At 42.8% G+C, this 15,692-nt stretch overlaps 1 protein-coding gene across 1 annotated transcript in view; it reads left to right on the top strand.

The window, feature by feature from the left end:
* Positions 1-15,692, top strand: part of Sdk1 (sidekick cell adhesion molecule 1) — a 1,012,579-nt gene that overhangs the window by 345,666 nt on the left and 651,221 nt on the right. Inside the window, exon 2 of the mRNA XM_052168081.1 lies at positions 10,087-10,246. Within this exon, the coding sequence (XP_052024041.1) occupies positions 10,087-10,246 (160 nt within the window). The remainder of the gene's footprint in view (positions 1-10,086; positions 10,247-15,692) is intronic.

Raw genomic sequence — 15,692 nt, 5'->3', positions numbered from 1 at the left:
GCACCCCGTTGTCAGTGCACCATTAGCATGCCAGCCCTGGAGCCAGACTGGCTGGGGCTGAAGCTAGTTCTGTCTTTACCAGCTGTGGAAAGTTCCCTTTTATATGGTTTTTCAGATGTGAAATTTCTTATGGAATTCAGGGCCTTGTATTTGAAGCTATCTCCTGAGGAGCTCTCCCCTCAGCTGCCAATACAAAGGTTGACCTGCAGTCTGTCCCTTCTGATTATGCCCCCTCAGAAAGTAGAGGAGTGGCAGAGACTGGGAAGACGGTCAGCCAGTCTAACCCGCCTGTTATTTGGTCTTACTATATGCTCTGGATTCTTAGTTCCTGAGTCCCCTGACTTTGTCCCAAACCAAAGTTGGAAGTCACTGTTTCCCCTACTAGGCTACTCCTTGTACTCTGGGGTGTCATCTGGGTTTCTCCAGAGATGTCATGACTGCTCACCTGTCATAGATGGACCAGGCACAAGCAGCCAGCAAGTTGTCTCTAGGGTCTGTTTCTTAGGATCTAGAAGCACTGGTCTGAAAATGTCTCAATTTGGGGAAGCTGAGGAGATAGTTCATTCAGTCAGGAGAATGCTCATGATACAAGCAAGAAAGTTTGTGTTTGGATTCTCACCATGCATCTAGAGGGCCAGGGGCAGGGGGCTCGAAGTGGGGGCCGGGGGTGTTGGGGGGGTACAGGTGCGGGGCCAGGGGCCTGTAATCCTAGCACTGAGTAGGCAGAGACCCAGAGACCTGAGGATCTTTGGCCAGCCAGCCAAGTAGAATCTGGGTTCCTGGTACATGGAGAGATGTTGCCCCCCAAAAGTTAGATGGGAAATGAGTAAGGAAGGTACCCAGGAGGGACTTCTACCCTCTACATGAATGGAAGTAAAGACAAATGGACCCTGGGGTCTTGTTGGAGAGCCACAATTAGTGAGCGCCAGATTCAGTAAGAGACCTTGTTTGAAAATAGTAAAGTGGAGACTGGTGGAGGAAGATACTTATTCTCTGGTGTGCGTGCGTGCATGTGTGTGTGTGTGTGTGTGTGTGTGTGTGTGTGTGTGTGTGTGTGTGCAGACATCCACATGCAAGCAATCATAAAGCCTTCAAGAGCTGTTGAAAGTCACTGTGTAGCCGAGTTAGTAGCGAGTATTGCCATGGAGCCATCAGCAGGGAGAGCGCTGAGACACGGTCCTCTGTGACTGAGCCTACTGGTTCCCCTGGTGTCTGCAGCCCTCCAGGTACTGGCCTGCCTGGGGTGGCAAGGCCTTGGCATGGGAAGGCCCTCTGCTGTGATCCCTGCTGAGCTCAGCATCAACCTCGGACCTCTATGGCTGTCTCTCCTGGGATGCTCTTGGCTTGTTTGCAAGCCTCGTTTTCTAGGCTGTGAGTTCACTGGCTTGGAGCCAGCTACATCCTCAGCTCTTAGCGGCCAGCACGCTTGGCCATGCTTAGGAGTGAAAGTGTTTGTAGCCGTGTAACTGGAACAAGAGTGAGAAGCCAGGACTTTGCTCTCTGCCTCTGTGCAAAGATCTGCAGATATGGAGTAACCTTTGAGGCCTTCTCATGTTGGCTAGAAACACTACAGGGTGCTGTTGGAGGGTATGTGGTGAGCAGGCCTCAACTGGTGGTCGCTTCTCATTAAAAATGCTTATGGGACAGCAGCTTCTATTTCATAGTCATCCGAGTACATTGTGTTAGTGGTTTATGTTTTACTTGAGGTTTTGCTTGTGTTTTAAGACACAATCTTGCTGTGTAGTCCAGGCTGGCATTACAGTCATCATCCACCTGCCTCAGCTTTCTTAGTGGTGGGGTTACAGATGTGTGGCCCCTTGCCCAGCTCGGATGCTTTCTGTTGATGGTATTTGTGTTTGTGTGTTCAGTGGTCGCTACCTTTGACCTTAGAACTTCTCTGATCTCACTTAGTTTTTCAAATGGTAGTGGAAATAAATCAACCGACATAGGCCAAGGTTGGATGATTGATTTGCCAGATCTGGACAATATAATCATAGAGGCGACCACATTTGTGTGTCTTCGCCCCCAAAGTATTTGTGATCATCTAGGAGCATGAAGCCTGGGGTTATCTATGATGTAGGACCACTTCTGTTTTTAAATGTTCTTCTTTAATTCTTTCTTTTAAGGTTTAGGTTAATTATGTGCCTATAATGTATCGACTCTAGCCACCCCATTTCCTCTCTTGTCCCGCTCAGCTGCCAGATTGATCTACAGTGTGATAATTACCTAGTCTGATCCTTGTGCAACACTGCTTCTTCTCTTCTTCTAGTCCCCTCCCAGGTTACTTCTACCCACAGAGGCATGTGCACAGTGACCACAGAAAGCACATCTGAATCACCTTGTCCTCAGGCATATTGAAGATTTTTGTCCCTAAACATCAGGGTCCAATTAAACCAATCACAGTGTGACCTGGCTTATCTGTGGACTTAACCACAGTTCACAATTATTTAGTAATTGTTTAGATTTTACCTCAGGAGCATGTTTGAAATACCTAATTGTTTTCTTTTAAAAGATGAGTATTGCCATTGTGAGGACAGTATGTTATTTGGTGAGATTAATCTCCTCGTCTCCCTATGTGTACATAACAAACTTCTGGCAGCAGAGCAGGGGAAGGCTGCACCCCCCCAGCATCACCCAGAAGTGGACCTTCTACCCATGCTCTCCAGCCTACTTCAAAGGTGATGCATTAGGCACCGTGCTTTAGTTTCTTCCTGGAATTTGAAAAAAGTTAGAATATTTAGTGAGTAGTAAATTCATAAGGTTGGGGCACAAAAATGTCGGGGTTTGATATAAAAGAAGTTTTGGAAGATTAGTGGTTTACGTCCCAGGATTTTCCCTGTCTGATCACAGACTTCTGCACTCAGGATCTTTTTTTTTTTTTTTTTTTTTTTTTTTTTTTTTTTTTTTTTTTTTTGGACTCAGGGAATTGGTGAACTTTATTGCATCATATCAAGTTAAAGCATCCTCTTGGTTTCTGTTGATCCTTAGGCGTATAAACGTTATCTTGGGTATCAGAAATGGGAAATAATCCAAAGACCTGTGTCAGCCTTTCAATCCCTGTACTAAACAGTGATATCAATACTTTCTGTGTTTATATATTTCTTAGATACCAAGAAATAAGGAGATAAGTAAAATAATATTAAATTAATACAACAGCTTTATTAGTAGAGGGAGACACATCTTTTCTTTTTTTTTTTTTTTTTTTTATTTGATATAATTTATTTACATTTCAAATGATATATCTACACAATGGAGTACTATTCAGCCATTAGAAACAATGAATTCATGAAATTCTTAGGCAAATGGATGGAGCTAGAGAACATCATACTAAGTGAGGTAACCCAGACTCAAAAGGTGAATCATGGTATGCACTCACTAATAAGTGGTTATTAACCTAGAAAACTGGAATACCCAAAACATAATCCACACATCAAATGAGATACAAGAAGAAAGCAGGAGTGGTCCCTGGTTCTGGAAAGACTCAGTGAAACAGTATTTGGCAAAACCAGAACGGGGAACTGGGAAGGGGTGGGAGGGAGGACAGGGGAAGAGAAGGGGGCTTACGGGACTTTCGGGGAGTGGGGGGGGGCTAGAAAAGGGGAAATCATTTGAAGGATCTTTTTTAATAGTTCCCAAAACAGGTTTAAATGGAACAGTTGGTTGCCCTTAGGAATTTTGCTTCAGCAGAAATGGAGGTTGATAACAAAAGGTCCTGCTTACTCTGATTTTCCATTCATGCCATGATCAGGGTCCTCCCTGCTGGACCCCCACTGATTGATGAGCTGATTACAGGCGCTTCATAAACTTCATCTCACTTTAGTAGAACACGTGGGGTTTGTCTCCCTGGGACTCCCCTTGTTTGTGGCATAGTTGTTTCTTTTGCTAAGTGGAAGTTGACTGTCATTCTTCATTAATTATCTCTTTAAAAGAGATAAGAGTGGAGCCAGTGGATGGCTCCGTGTGTAAAGTGCTTGCTGCACACACATAACAACCAGAATATGATCCCCAGTAGCCACGTAAAAGCTGGACATAGTGGCACACGTGCGACCCCATTGCTCAGGAAAGGGGAAAGAGAAGGGTCCCTGGAGCTCACTGGCCAGCCAGTCTAGCCTAGTCAGCAAGAATCTGCCCTTCTGCCCCAATAAGATGGAAGGTTCGTGAAACAGCTCAGTAGGTAAAAAGCCACATGTCTTATAAGCCTGATGATCTGTATTTGGCCCCCAGGCCCTATGTAAAACTTCCAGAAGAGAACTGACGCCACGGAGCTATCTTCTTAACTACCTCAGCACACACCTACCCATACTCAACACACACACACACACTCAATACATGCACATACACTCAATACACACACATACACACATACTCAATACACACACACACAATACACACACATATACACACACTCAATATACACACATACATACACACACACTCAATACACACACATACATACATACACACACACTCAATACACTAACATAGTCAATATACACATGCACTCAATACACATACATACATACACACATAGTCAATACACAAACATAGTCAATACACACACACACACACACACACACACACAGTGGTAATAAATAAGACAAATAATAAGGAAGTCTTAGCTGAGTTCCCAGCAGCAGTTATGTAACTAGCTGGACACGTGATGTTACTGGTACACAGTGGTTGCTTCCTATCTGTTGTACCCTTAAAGGTTCCTGATAGCTTCTACATTTTCCGTAATGGCAGTCATAATAAAGCACCCAGGAAGATGCCCTGTCTGTGTGCAGGAAGCTGATCCATAAGCCAATGCCTTGATTTCTTGTACCTGTCTCCTCCCCATGGCAACAGTGTCCCCTTGTCTTATGGGTTGTGGTCCTTTCTAGATGAGAAGATTATCTTTGCATTGGACAGGTAGAGTTAGATCCACTTACAGTTATCAAAAACCTTAAAAGTCCATTTGGGGAAGTGGCTTAGACATCATAAAATTATTGGGTCTGGTCCTTTCCATTGAATGGACCTTAAATCTGTGATATTCAGACAAATGCGACTCCCTGTTTCATCAGTGATTTACCTTCTATTTAAAAGTGTGTGAAAGTGAAATGTCATGCTTCCCATGGTTATTCATTGCTGGGACTGAGCAAGTTCCCTGCTGGAACCCAGAAGTCCTCATACACTCGACATAGTTTCTTAGGGGAGAGTCGGAGTCTAGTGTTCATAATTTGGAATGTTTCTATCTCCCTAAAGAACAGTGAACTGTCTGTTGGCATTTCCCCAGGTCAGTCTCATGAGTAGCTCATAGGCTATTCACCTATTTTCTTCTCCTGCTTCTATTTTCAAGCATTTTTTCTGTCCATGTAAACTACAAACATAACACACACTTTTGTGGTGATCTGTGTACCCCTCCATAAATATCCATCTGTTCTGTTAGCTTCTCCTGAGAAAATGACAAGTATGTATCCACCATAGATAGGTGTGGTGGTTTGAATAGTCCTGGCCCCCAAACACATTCATTTGTTTGAACACTTGGCCCACAGGATAGGCACTATTAGGGGTGTGGCTTTGTTGGAGTTGGTGTGGCCTTGTTGGAGGAAGTTGTCACTGTGGAGGCGGGCTTTGAGATCTCATATGCTTAAGCTAGACCTAGTGTGGCATTCACTTCTGCTGCCTGTGGATTGATATGTAGAACTCCTTGTACATTACTCCTTCTCCAGTGCCTGTCTGCCTGCATGATGCCATGCTTTTCTTTCTAACCGTTGTGGTCACAGTGTCTCTTCAGAGCAATGAAATCCTAACTAAGACAATAGGGCACCAGTGATACATCGAAGTTCCCTCCCTACTGTGAGTGTACTCGGTTTTCAGAGCATGGGTAACCTCAATAAAGCCATCCTGTCATGGATGATAACCTAATGGTTATCAGCTCCATCCATGTGTCCCCTCTCGGTGTATAGTTCCATTTCAACATTCTCTAGCATTTCCTATGAGTACTTGCATCTGTGGGGAGCAACCACTTAGTATTACCACAGACCCGGCTACCTCTGTCTTGGTCCCTTCAAGTAGTTGCCATCGCTGCAGGGCCACTACTCTAAGACAGTGATGGGGTGAACATGTTATATAAACCCTCTCTTTTCCAAAGTGACTGTACTTTGCTGCCTTTGTGTCATCTTTAAATTCCAAATTCAACTACATGTTTTCTGTAGGAAAGACTACTAGTCTTAGAGGAATAACTAAATCTCCATTCAGGCTATGCTAAAATACTGTGGTGATAATTTTAATGTAGACAATTAAAATCCCAGGGCTTTGACAATGTGTGTTTCTCTTCTTCTTGTGATGAATGGCCAGCCTCGAGGCTAACTACCATTCTATGGCCGTTTACATCATAAGATATTTGCTTGCCAAGTATATGAAGCTATTCCTTGTGAAGGATTTTCTTACTTGATCTCAGCATCTAGCATAGTAATTTTTTCATAGTGGAGGTGTGCGTAGCTACCTGTGAAGAATTGAACTGTGGTGTCATTTAAATTCCAAACCATCATATAATATTTTAAATTGATGATGCTCTGTCAGGTGTAGTCACAAATTCACATTCTTGAGCTTGTATCTTAAAGCTTTTTTCTTTCAAAAAGATGTATTTTTTATGAGGCATGCGTGTAGGACACTGGAACCCTATGAAGTAGCATTTCTTTTTCTATTGTTAAAGAGAGAGCAAATGGCAGGCCATTAATAAAGCCTGCAGCTCAGTGAACCCCAAAGCATCAGAGTTATATCTATTGCAATTCAGCTTTATTGCACTGTTTGGGTCAGAGGAGTGGATGATTTGGGCTGAAGTACATAGCAGAAAGGGAAATTGGGCACACAGGTGACAATCAGGACCCGAGGATTCACTTTAAAAAGCAGCTCAGAGCAAAAGCATGTGGGACTCTCCCAATAGGACCTGGATTAGTGGCCCTCGCTGACAATGAGTGGCACATTTCATTACAGCACCTTTCTGTTGGCTGTTTATATCCCTGCACGAGATTCAGATCAGACCCACTGAAGGGAAAGTGACATGTCTTATTCTCTTCCTATTCCCAATGCTGATTGCAGGGTCTATTCCATAGGATAAATGCAGATTTGTGTGTTTGTTTATTTGTGGTGCCAGGGATTGAAGGCAGAACTGGTGCATGTAAGGAAAGCACTCTGCCACTGAGCCACGCCCCCAGCCCCTCCCTGGGGGATTCCAGGCAGGGACTGTGCCACTGAGCCATGTCCCCAACCCCTCCCCCACACACCTAGCCCCTCCCTGGGGGATTCTAGGTAGGGGCTCTACCACTAAGCCCCGCCCCCAGCCCCTCCCTGGGGGATTCTAGGCAGGGGCTCTACCACTGAGCCACACCCAACCCCTTTACTATAAGATTTGCCCCTGACTGGGGAATTGTAGACAAGCACTGTACCACTGAGCCATGTCGCCAGTCATAGTCTACAGACAGACACAGCATTGCTGAACTATATCTCCAATCCACTCAGTGCATGTTTACTGAAAATCATGCAGACCAGAAACCCATTAATTCTTCTGTAAGCCCCCTGTCTCTCACTGCCATGGCCAGTCTCTCACTGAACTCTCCTTACTGTTTCTTTCCATCTCTTCCATCATAGCATGCTGTCTGTGTTGTACTTAGTCGGTTGACGTATTTTATTCAACATCTACTTTTGTTTTTCATCATTTTAGGTGCTAGGGATTCAGAAATGCAAGACAGGCGAAGTTACAAGGTGTAACCTGTAAATGCTTTAATTTCACTCTGATGTGAGTGAAATGAATATATAGTTTGTAAGACAGGTCATCAGGAGGGGTTCCCGAAGTTAACCTGTGTCTTAGACATAGTTTCTATTACTGTGATAAAACACCATGACCAAAAGCAACTTGGGGAAGACAGGTTGTACTCAGCCTACTGTTTCCCACAGTAGGGCAGGAACTCAATGCAGGAGGGACCCTGGAGGTGGAAACTGAGGTAGAGGCCATAGAGGAACACTGTTACTGGCTTGCCCATCCTGACTTTCTCAGTCAGCTTTCCTACACAATCCAGGACCACCTGCCTGGTGATGGTACCACCTACATCAATTGAGCCTGGGCCTCCCACATCAATTGTTAATCAAGAAGATGCCACACAGGCTTACATACATCCGATCTGATAGAGGCGCTTTCTCAGCCAAAGCTCCTCCTCACAGATAACTGTAGCTCTGTTAAGTTAACAACAGCAACCACAACCACAACCACCACCTACCAGGACAACCTGGGTGAGCATAAATATCCCGCACAGGGTGAAGGAAGGCACAACAGCAAATAGCCTGTGGTAGGAGAGTATTTGCTCAGCAGAGCCACTGAATTCTGCCTTCACAGAAGTGGCCGTGCCTCAGTGAATAAGGCGGAGAGCCACTGAGGATGACACCTGATACCTACTAAGAATGATCAAGGAAAACATCCAATATGTACCTCAGCCACCTTCATGCATGCACACCCTCACACATGGAACACGAGCACATGTGCATCGATACCACACATGAAAATAGAAAATAAACAAAAGCATAACAATAAAACAATGAGGCTAGGTGTGGTGACATATGCCTTTAATCCCAGCACTCAGAGGGCAGAGGCAGGCGGGTCTGTGAGTTCGAGGGCAGCCTGGTGTACAGAGTAAGTGCCAGAGCATCCAGGGCTGTTACACTACCACCATCACCAACAAAAACAACCAACAAAAACAAAGCAAAAAAATTTTTTTAATTTAGCATTTCTTTTTTTTTCTCTTTTTTTTATTCGATATATTTTTTTATGTACATTTCAAATGATTTCCCCTTTTCTAGCCCCCCACTCCCTGAAAGTCCCGTAAGCCCCCTTCTCTCCCCCTGTCCTCCCACCCACCCCTTCCCACTTCCCTGTTCTGGTTTTGTCGAATACTGCTACACTGAGTCTTTCCAGAACAAGGGGCCACTCCTCCTTTCTTCTTGTACCTCATTTGATGTGTGGATTATGTTTTGGGTATTCCAGTTTTCTAGGTTAATATCCACTTATTAGTGAGTGCATACCATGATTCACCTTTTGAGTCTGGGTTACCTCACTTAGTATGATGTTCTCCACCTCCATCCATTTGCCTAAGAATTTCATGAATTCATTGTTTCTAATGGCTGAATAGTACTCCATTGTGTAGATATACCACATTTTTTGCATCCACTCTTCTGTTGAGGGATACCTGGGTTCTTTCCAGCATCTGGCAATTATAAATAGGGCTGCTATAAACATAGTAGAGCATGTATCCTTATTACATGGTGGGGAATCCTCTGGGTATATGCCCAGGTGTGGTATAGCAGGATCTTCTGGAAGTGAGGTGCCCAGTTTTCGGAGGAACCGCCAGACTGATTTCCAGAGTGGTTGTACCAATTTGCAGCCCCACCAGCAGTGGAGGAGTGTTCCTCTTTCTCCACACCCTCTCCAACACCTGCTGTCTCCTGAATTTTTAATCTTAGCCATTCTGACTGGTGTAAGGTGAAATCTCAGGGTTAAAACAAAGCAAAATTAAGCAGACAAAACACCGAAATCAGTGTCTTGCATGATCCAGAGCATTCTGGTATTTGTTCTTTTTTTTAATTTTTAAAATTTTTTTATTTGATATATTTTTATTTACATTTCAAATGATTTCCCCTTTTCTAGCCCCTGACTCCCCAAAAGTTCCATAAGCCCCCTTCCCTCCACCTGTTCTCCCACCCAACAAAACTGGAATACCCAAAACATAATCCACACATCAAATGAGGTACAAGAAGAATGGAGGAGTGACCCCTTGTTCTGGTATTTGTTCTAAATAGGAAGGACTCACATGAACCTATCTGGTGCTTTCTGGACCTTTTGGTATTTTGGAGAATCTCCTAGGCTGTTCCTTTTTCCTGGTGTATCAGGGATTATTTGCTACTTCATTGGGCTGCATAGTCTTTGTGTCTGCTGTTGAAAATTAGAGGGGTTCATGTAATTGATTCATTGCTTAGATGGATTTATTGGTTGGGTTGGGTTATTTTCATCTCAGCATCATTAAGCGTTCTTTGTTCTGTTTTCTTTTAATACCTCAGATGATGTTGCACCGTATTTCAAAACGGAGCCGGGCCTGCCACAGATCCACCTGGAAGGGAACCGCCTTGTGCTCACCTGCCTGGCTGAAGGGAGCTGGCCTCTGGAATTCAAGTGGATACGGAACGACAGTGAGCTCACCACCTACAGCAGCGAATATAAGTAATTGATGGCTTGAAAATAAAGATTGTGAGGTTATAGCTGAACCCCTGGCCTTGTGGGACCTGATGACAGGAGCTGGCCATGTTGGGTCAAGTCCTGGTGCCCTGAGGGTGAAAGGCGAGGCCTGGGGTTAGAAGCAGGCTTGTCCTGGAACGCCTTTTCACCTTGGAGTCTCCCAGGCTGCTTGTGAGGAAGCAGAAGCCCGTCTAGTGAAACACACACACAGATAGGAATCCACGCAGCACTGCAATGTGATGAATTTGCCGCTTTTAGTGACAACCTCACCTACAAGTTTTGTTTGTATCTAACTGGTCCACGCATTTCATGTAGGTGTGTGGATTAGGGGCTTCCAGATGCCACGCTGTTAAAACCCTCTCTAGCTGCCTTTTCCAGCACTGCTGGGAAAGCAGGCATCATGGGAGAGCAGGGCCTCATTGTTCAGCAGGAATGAAGAGAACCTACTATGCTGTGCTGGCCATTATGCCAGGGTTAGGAGAAGCTTGCTGAGCTTGGAGTCCAGTGTGGGGAGGGTACAGCAAGAGTCCGAGCTGAGTCTAAGCTAGCTGGACCCAGGAAGCAGCCTTAGCTCTGCCTTTCAGCCTCGAGTCTCTGTATTTAGAAAAGAAAGTTAAAAATGTCTTAGACTATTTAAGTTAATGTACAAGTGGAAATCATTGTGATATTTTCATATGTACATGTCATTGTACATTGTTCTGTTTTCCTGTCCGTCTGTCTGTCTGTCAGTCAGTCAGTCATTCTGTCAGTCTGTCTGGTTCCCTTTGTGCCCACAGAGTTTTGTCTTGTTTTTTTTTTTTTTAATATAACTTTCCTCCACTCCAGTGATTCTCTTCCTAGTTCTGCTTTTTTTATTAGATATATTCTTTATTTACATTTCAAATGTTGTCCCCTTTCCTGGTTCCCCCCACCTAGAAAATTCCATAAGCCATGTCTGCTCCCCCTGTTCACCAATCAACCCCCTCCGCTTCCCTTTCCTGGTATTCTTCTACACTGCAGCATCAAGCATTTCCAGGACCAAGGGCCTTTCCCTCCTTTAGTGTCTAACAAGGCCATCTTCTGCTGCCTATGTGTCTGGAGCCATGGATAACTCCATGCGTACTCTTTAGTTGATGGTTTTGTCCCTGGGAGCTCTGGGAGTACTGGGTGGCTCATATTGTTGTTCCTCCTATGGCACTGCAAACCCCTTCAGCTCCTTGGGTCCTTTCTCTAGCTCCTCCATTGGGGACCCAATGCTCAGTTCAATGGCTGGCTGAGAGTGTCCCCCTCTGTATTTGTCATACACTAGCAGAGCCTCCCAGGTGACAGCTATATCTGGCTCTAGTCAGAAAGCACTTGTGGGCATCCACAGTAGTGTCTGGGTTTTGTAACTTTATATGGGATGGATCCCTAGATGGGATCCTAGTCTCTGGGTGGTCTTTCCCTCAGACTCTGCTCCACATTTTGTCTTTGTATCTCCTTCTGGGGGTATTTTGTTCCCCCTTCTATGAAGGACCAGAGTATCCATAATTTGTTTTTCTTCCTTCTTGGGCATCATTTGATATGTGAAATGTGTCTTGGGTATTCCCAGTTTCTGGGTTAATATTCACTTATCAGTGAGTGCATACCATGTGTGTTCTTTTGTGATTGGGTCACCTCACTAAGGATGATATTTTCCAGATTCATCCATTTGTCTAAGAATTTCATAAATTCATTGTTTTTAATACCTGTGTACTATTCCATTGTGTAAGTATACCACATTTTTTGTATCCATTCCTCCATTGAGGGACATCTGGGTTCTTTCCAGCTTCTGGCTATTATAAATATGGCTGCTATGAACATAGTGGAGCATGTGTCCTTCTTAATGCTGGAGAATATTCTGGGTATATGCCCAGGAGTGGTATAACAGGGTCCTCTGGTAGTTTTATGTCCATTTTTCTGAGGAACCACCAGACTGATTTCAAGAGTGGTTGTACCAGCTTGCAATCCCACCAGCAGTGGAGGAGTGTTCCTCTTTCTCCACATCCTCTCCAGCACCTGCTGTCTCCTGAGTTTTTGGTCTTAGTCACTCTGACCAGTGTGAGGTAGAATCTCAGGCTTGTTTTGATTTGCATTTTCCTGATGACTAAGGATGTTGAACATTTCTCTAGGTGCTTCTCAGCCATTCAATATTCCTCAGATGAAAATTCTTTATTTAGCTGTGTACTCCAGTCTTTAATGGGGTTATTTGGTTCTCTGGAGAACCAAAACTTCTTGAGTTCTTTGTATATATTGGATATTAGCCCTCTGTTGGGTGTAGGCTTGGTATATATCTTTTCCCAATCTGTTGGTTGCCATTTTGTCCTATTGACAGTGTCCTTTGCCTTACAGAAACTTTGTAATTTTATGAGGTCCCATTTGTCAATTATGATCTTAGAGCATAGGCTATTGGTGTCCTGTTCAGGAAATTTTTCCCTGTGCCCATGCGTGCAAGGCTCTTCCCCAGTTTCTTTTCTATTAGTTTCACTGTGTTTAGTTTTATGTGGAGGTCCTTGATCCACTTGGACTTAAGCTATATACAAGGACATAAAAATGGATCAATTTGCATTCTTCTGCATACTAGCTGCCAGTTGAGTCAGCACCATTTGTTGAAAAGGCTAACTTTTCTCCACTGGATGGTTTTAGCTTCTTTGTCAAAGATCAAGTGACCATAAGTGTGTGGGTTCTTTTCTGGATCTTCAATTCTATTCCATTGATCTACCTGCCTGTCACTGTACCAATACCATCCAGTTTTTAACACTTTTGCTCTGTAGTAGAGCTTGAGGTCTGGGATACTGATTCCCCCAAGAGCTCTTTTACTGTTGAGAATAGTTTTAGTTATCCTGGGGTTTTGTTATTGCAAATGAATTTGAGAATTGTTCTTTCTGACTCTATGAAGAATAGAGTTGGAATTTTGATGGGGATTGCATTGAATCTGTAGATTGCTTTTGGCAAAAATGGCCATTTTTACTATATTAACCCTGACAATCCATGACCATGGAAGATCTTTCAATCTTCTGAGGTCTTCTTTGATATCTTTCTTCAGAGACTTGAAGTTCTTGTCACACAGATCTTTCATTTGTTTGGTTAGAGTCACACCAAGATACTTTATATTGTTTGTGACTATTGTGAAGGGTGCTGTTTCCCTAATTTCTTTCTCAGCCTGTTTATCCTTTGAGTATAGGAATACTACTGATTTGTTTGAGTTAATTTTATATCCAGCCACTTTGCTGAAGTTGTTTATCAGCTTTAGGAGTTCTCTGGTAGAGTTTTTTTGTGTTGCTTAAGTATGCTATCATATCATCTGCAAATAGTGATAATTTGACTTCTTCCTTTCCAATTTTAATCTTTGAACTCCTTTTGCTGTCTAATTGCTCTAGCTAGAACTTCAAGTACTGTATTGAATAGATATGGAGAGAGAGGGCAGCCTTGTCTACTCCCTGATTTTAGTGGGATTGCTTCAAGTTTCTCTCCAAGAAACTCCATCAAGTTAGTTTGATGATGGCTACTGGTTTGCTGTATATTGCTTTTACTATATTTAGGTATGGGCCTTGAATTCCTGATCTCTCCAAGACTTTTAATATGAAAGGATGCTGGATTTTGTCAAATGCTTTTCAGCCCCTAATGAAATGACCATGTGGTTTTTTTTTTCCTTTGAGTTTGTTTATCTAGTGGAGTACATTGATGGATTATGATGAATGATTATTTTGATGTGTTCTTGGATTTGGCTGGCAAGAATTTTATTGAGTGTTTTTGCATTGATATTCATAAGAGAAACTGGGCTGAAGTTCTCTTTCTTTGTTGGATCTTTGTGTGGTGTTGGTATCAGCGTAACTGTGGCTTCATAGAACGAGTTGGGTAGAGTTCCTTCTGTTTCTATTTTGTGGTATAGTTTGAAGAGTATTGGTGTTAGGTCTTCTTTGAAGATCTGATAGAATTCTGCACTAAAACCACCTGGTCCTGTGCTTGTTTTGGTTGGGAGATTTTCAATGATCCCACTTCTATTTCTTTAGGGGTTATGGGACTGTTTAGATGGTCTATCTGATCCTGATTTAACTTTGGTAATTGGGATCTGTCTAGGAAATCGTCCATTTCCTCCGGATTTTCAGTTGTGTTGATTATAGGCTTTTGTGGTAGGATCTGATTTTTTTTTAATTTCCTCAGTTTCTGTTGTTATTTCTCCCTTTTCATTTCTGATTTTGTTAATTTGGATACTGTCTCTGTGCCCTCTGATTAGTCTGGTTTCTCAAAGAACCAGCTCCTGGTTTTGTTGATCCTTTGTATGGTTCTTTTTGTTTCTACTTGATTGATTTCAGCCCTGAGTTTGAAGATTTCCTGCCTTCTACTCCTCTTGGGTATATTAGCTTCTTTCTGTTATAGAGCTTTCAGGTGTGCTAAAAAGTCTTTAATTTCTTTCCTTATTTCTTCCTTGACCAAGGTATCATTGAGTAGAGCATTGTTCAGCTTTCATGTGTATGTGGGCTTTCTGTTGTTTTTGTTGCTATTGAAGACCATCCTTACTCCATAGTGATCTGATAGGAGGCATGGGATTATTTCAATCTTCTTATATCTGTTGAAGTCTGTTTTGTAACCAATTAAATAGTCAAGTTTTGAGAAGATACCATGAGGTGCTGAGAAGAAGGTATATTCTTTTGATTTATGATGAAATGTTCTTAGATATCTGTTAAATCCATTTGGTCCAAAACTTCAATTAGTTTCACTGTGTCTCTGTTTAGTTTGTGTTTCCCTGATCTGTCTATTGAGGAGAGTGGGGTGTTGAAGTCACCCACAATTATTGTGTGAGGTGCAATGTGTGCTTTGAGCTTTAGTAAAATTTCTTTTACAAATGAGGGTGCCTTTGTATTTGGAGCATAGATGTTCAGAGAGTTCTTCTTGGTAGATTTTTTCTTTGATGAGTATGAAGTGTCCAGTGTATTGTATGGTAGATTTTTTTTTCTTTTATGAGTATAAAGTGCCCTCTCGTGTCTTTTTTGATGACATTTGGTTGAAAGTCAATTTTGTCCAATATTAGAATGACTACTCCAGCTTGTTCCCTGGTACCATTTGCTTGGAAAATTGTTTTCCAGCCTTTTACTCTGAGGTAGTGTTTGTCTTTGACACTGAGGTGTGTTTCCTGTATGCAGCAAAATGCTGGGTCCTGTTTATGTAACCAATCTGTTAGTCTATGTCTTTTTATTGGGCAATTGATTCCAATGATGTTAAGAGATATTAAGGAATAGTGATTGTTGCTTCCAGTCATTTTTGATCTTATATTTATCTTCTTTTGGGTTTCTAGGGAGTAGTTGCCCTTCTTATATTGATGTTTTCCATCTATTATCCTTTGTAGGGCTGGATTTGTGGAAAGATATTGTGTAATTTTGTGTCAATTAGGTTCGATCATGGAATATCTTGGTTTCTCCATCTATGGTGATTG

Source organism: Apodemus sylvaticus, chromosome 22 (assembly GCF_947179515.1).
Source record: "Apodemus sylvaticus chromosome 22, mApoSyl1.1, whole genome shotgun sequence".
NCBI classification, from domain to species: domain Eukaryota; kingdom Metazoa; phylum Chordata; class Mammalia; order Rodentia; family Muridae; genus Apodemus; species Apodemus sylvaticus.
Note: the sequence above shows the minus strand (reverse complement) of the source record. Positions and strands in the feature narration are given on the sequence as shown.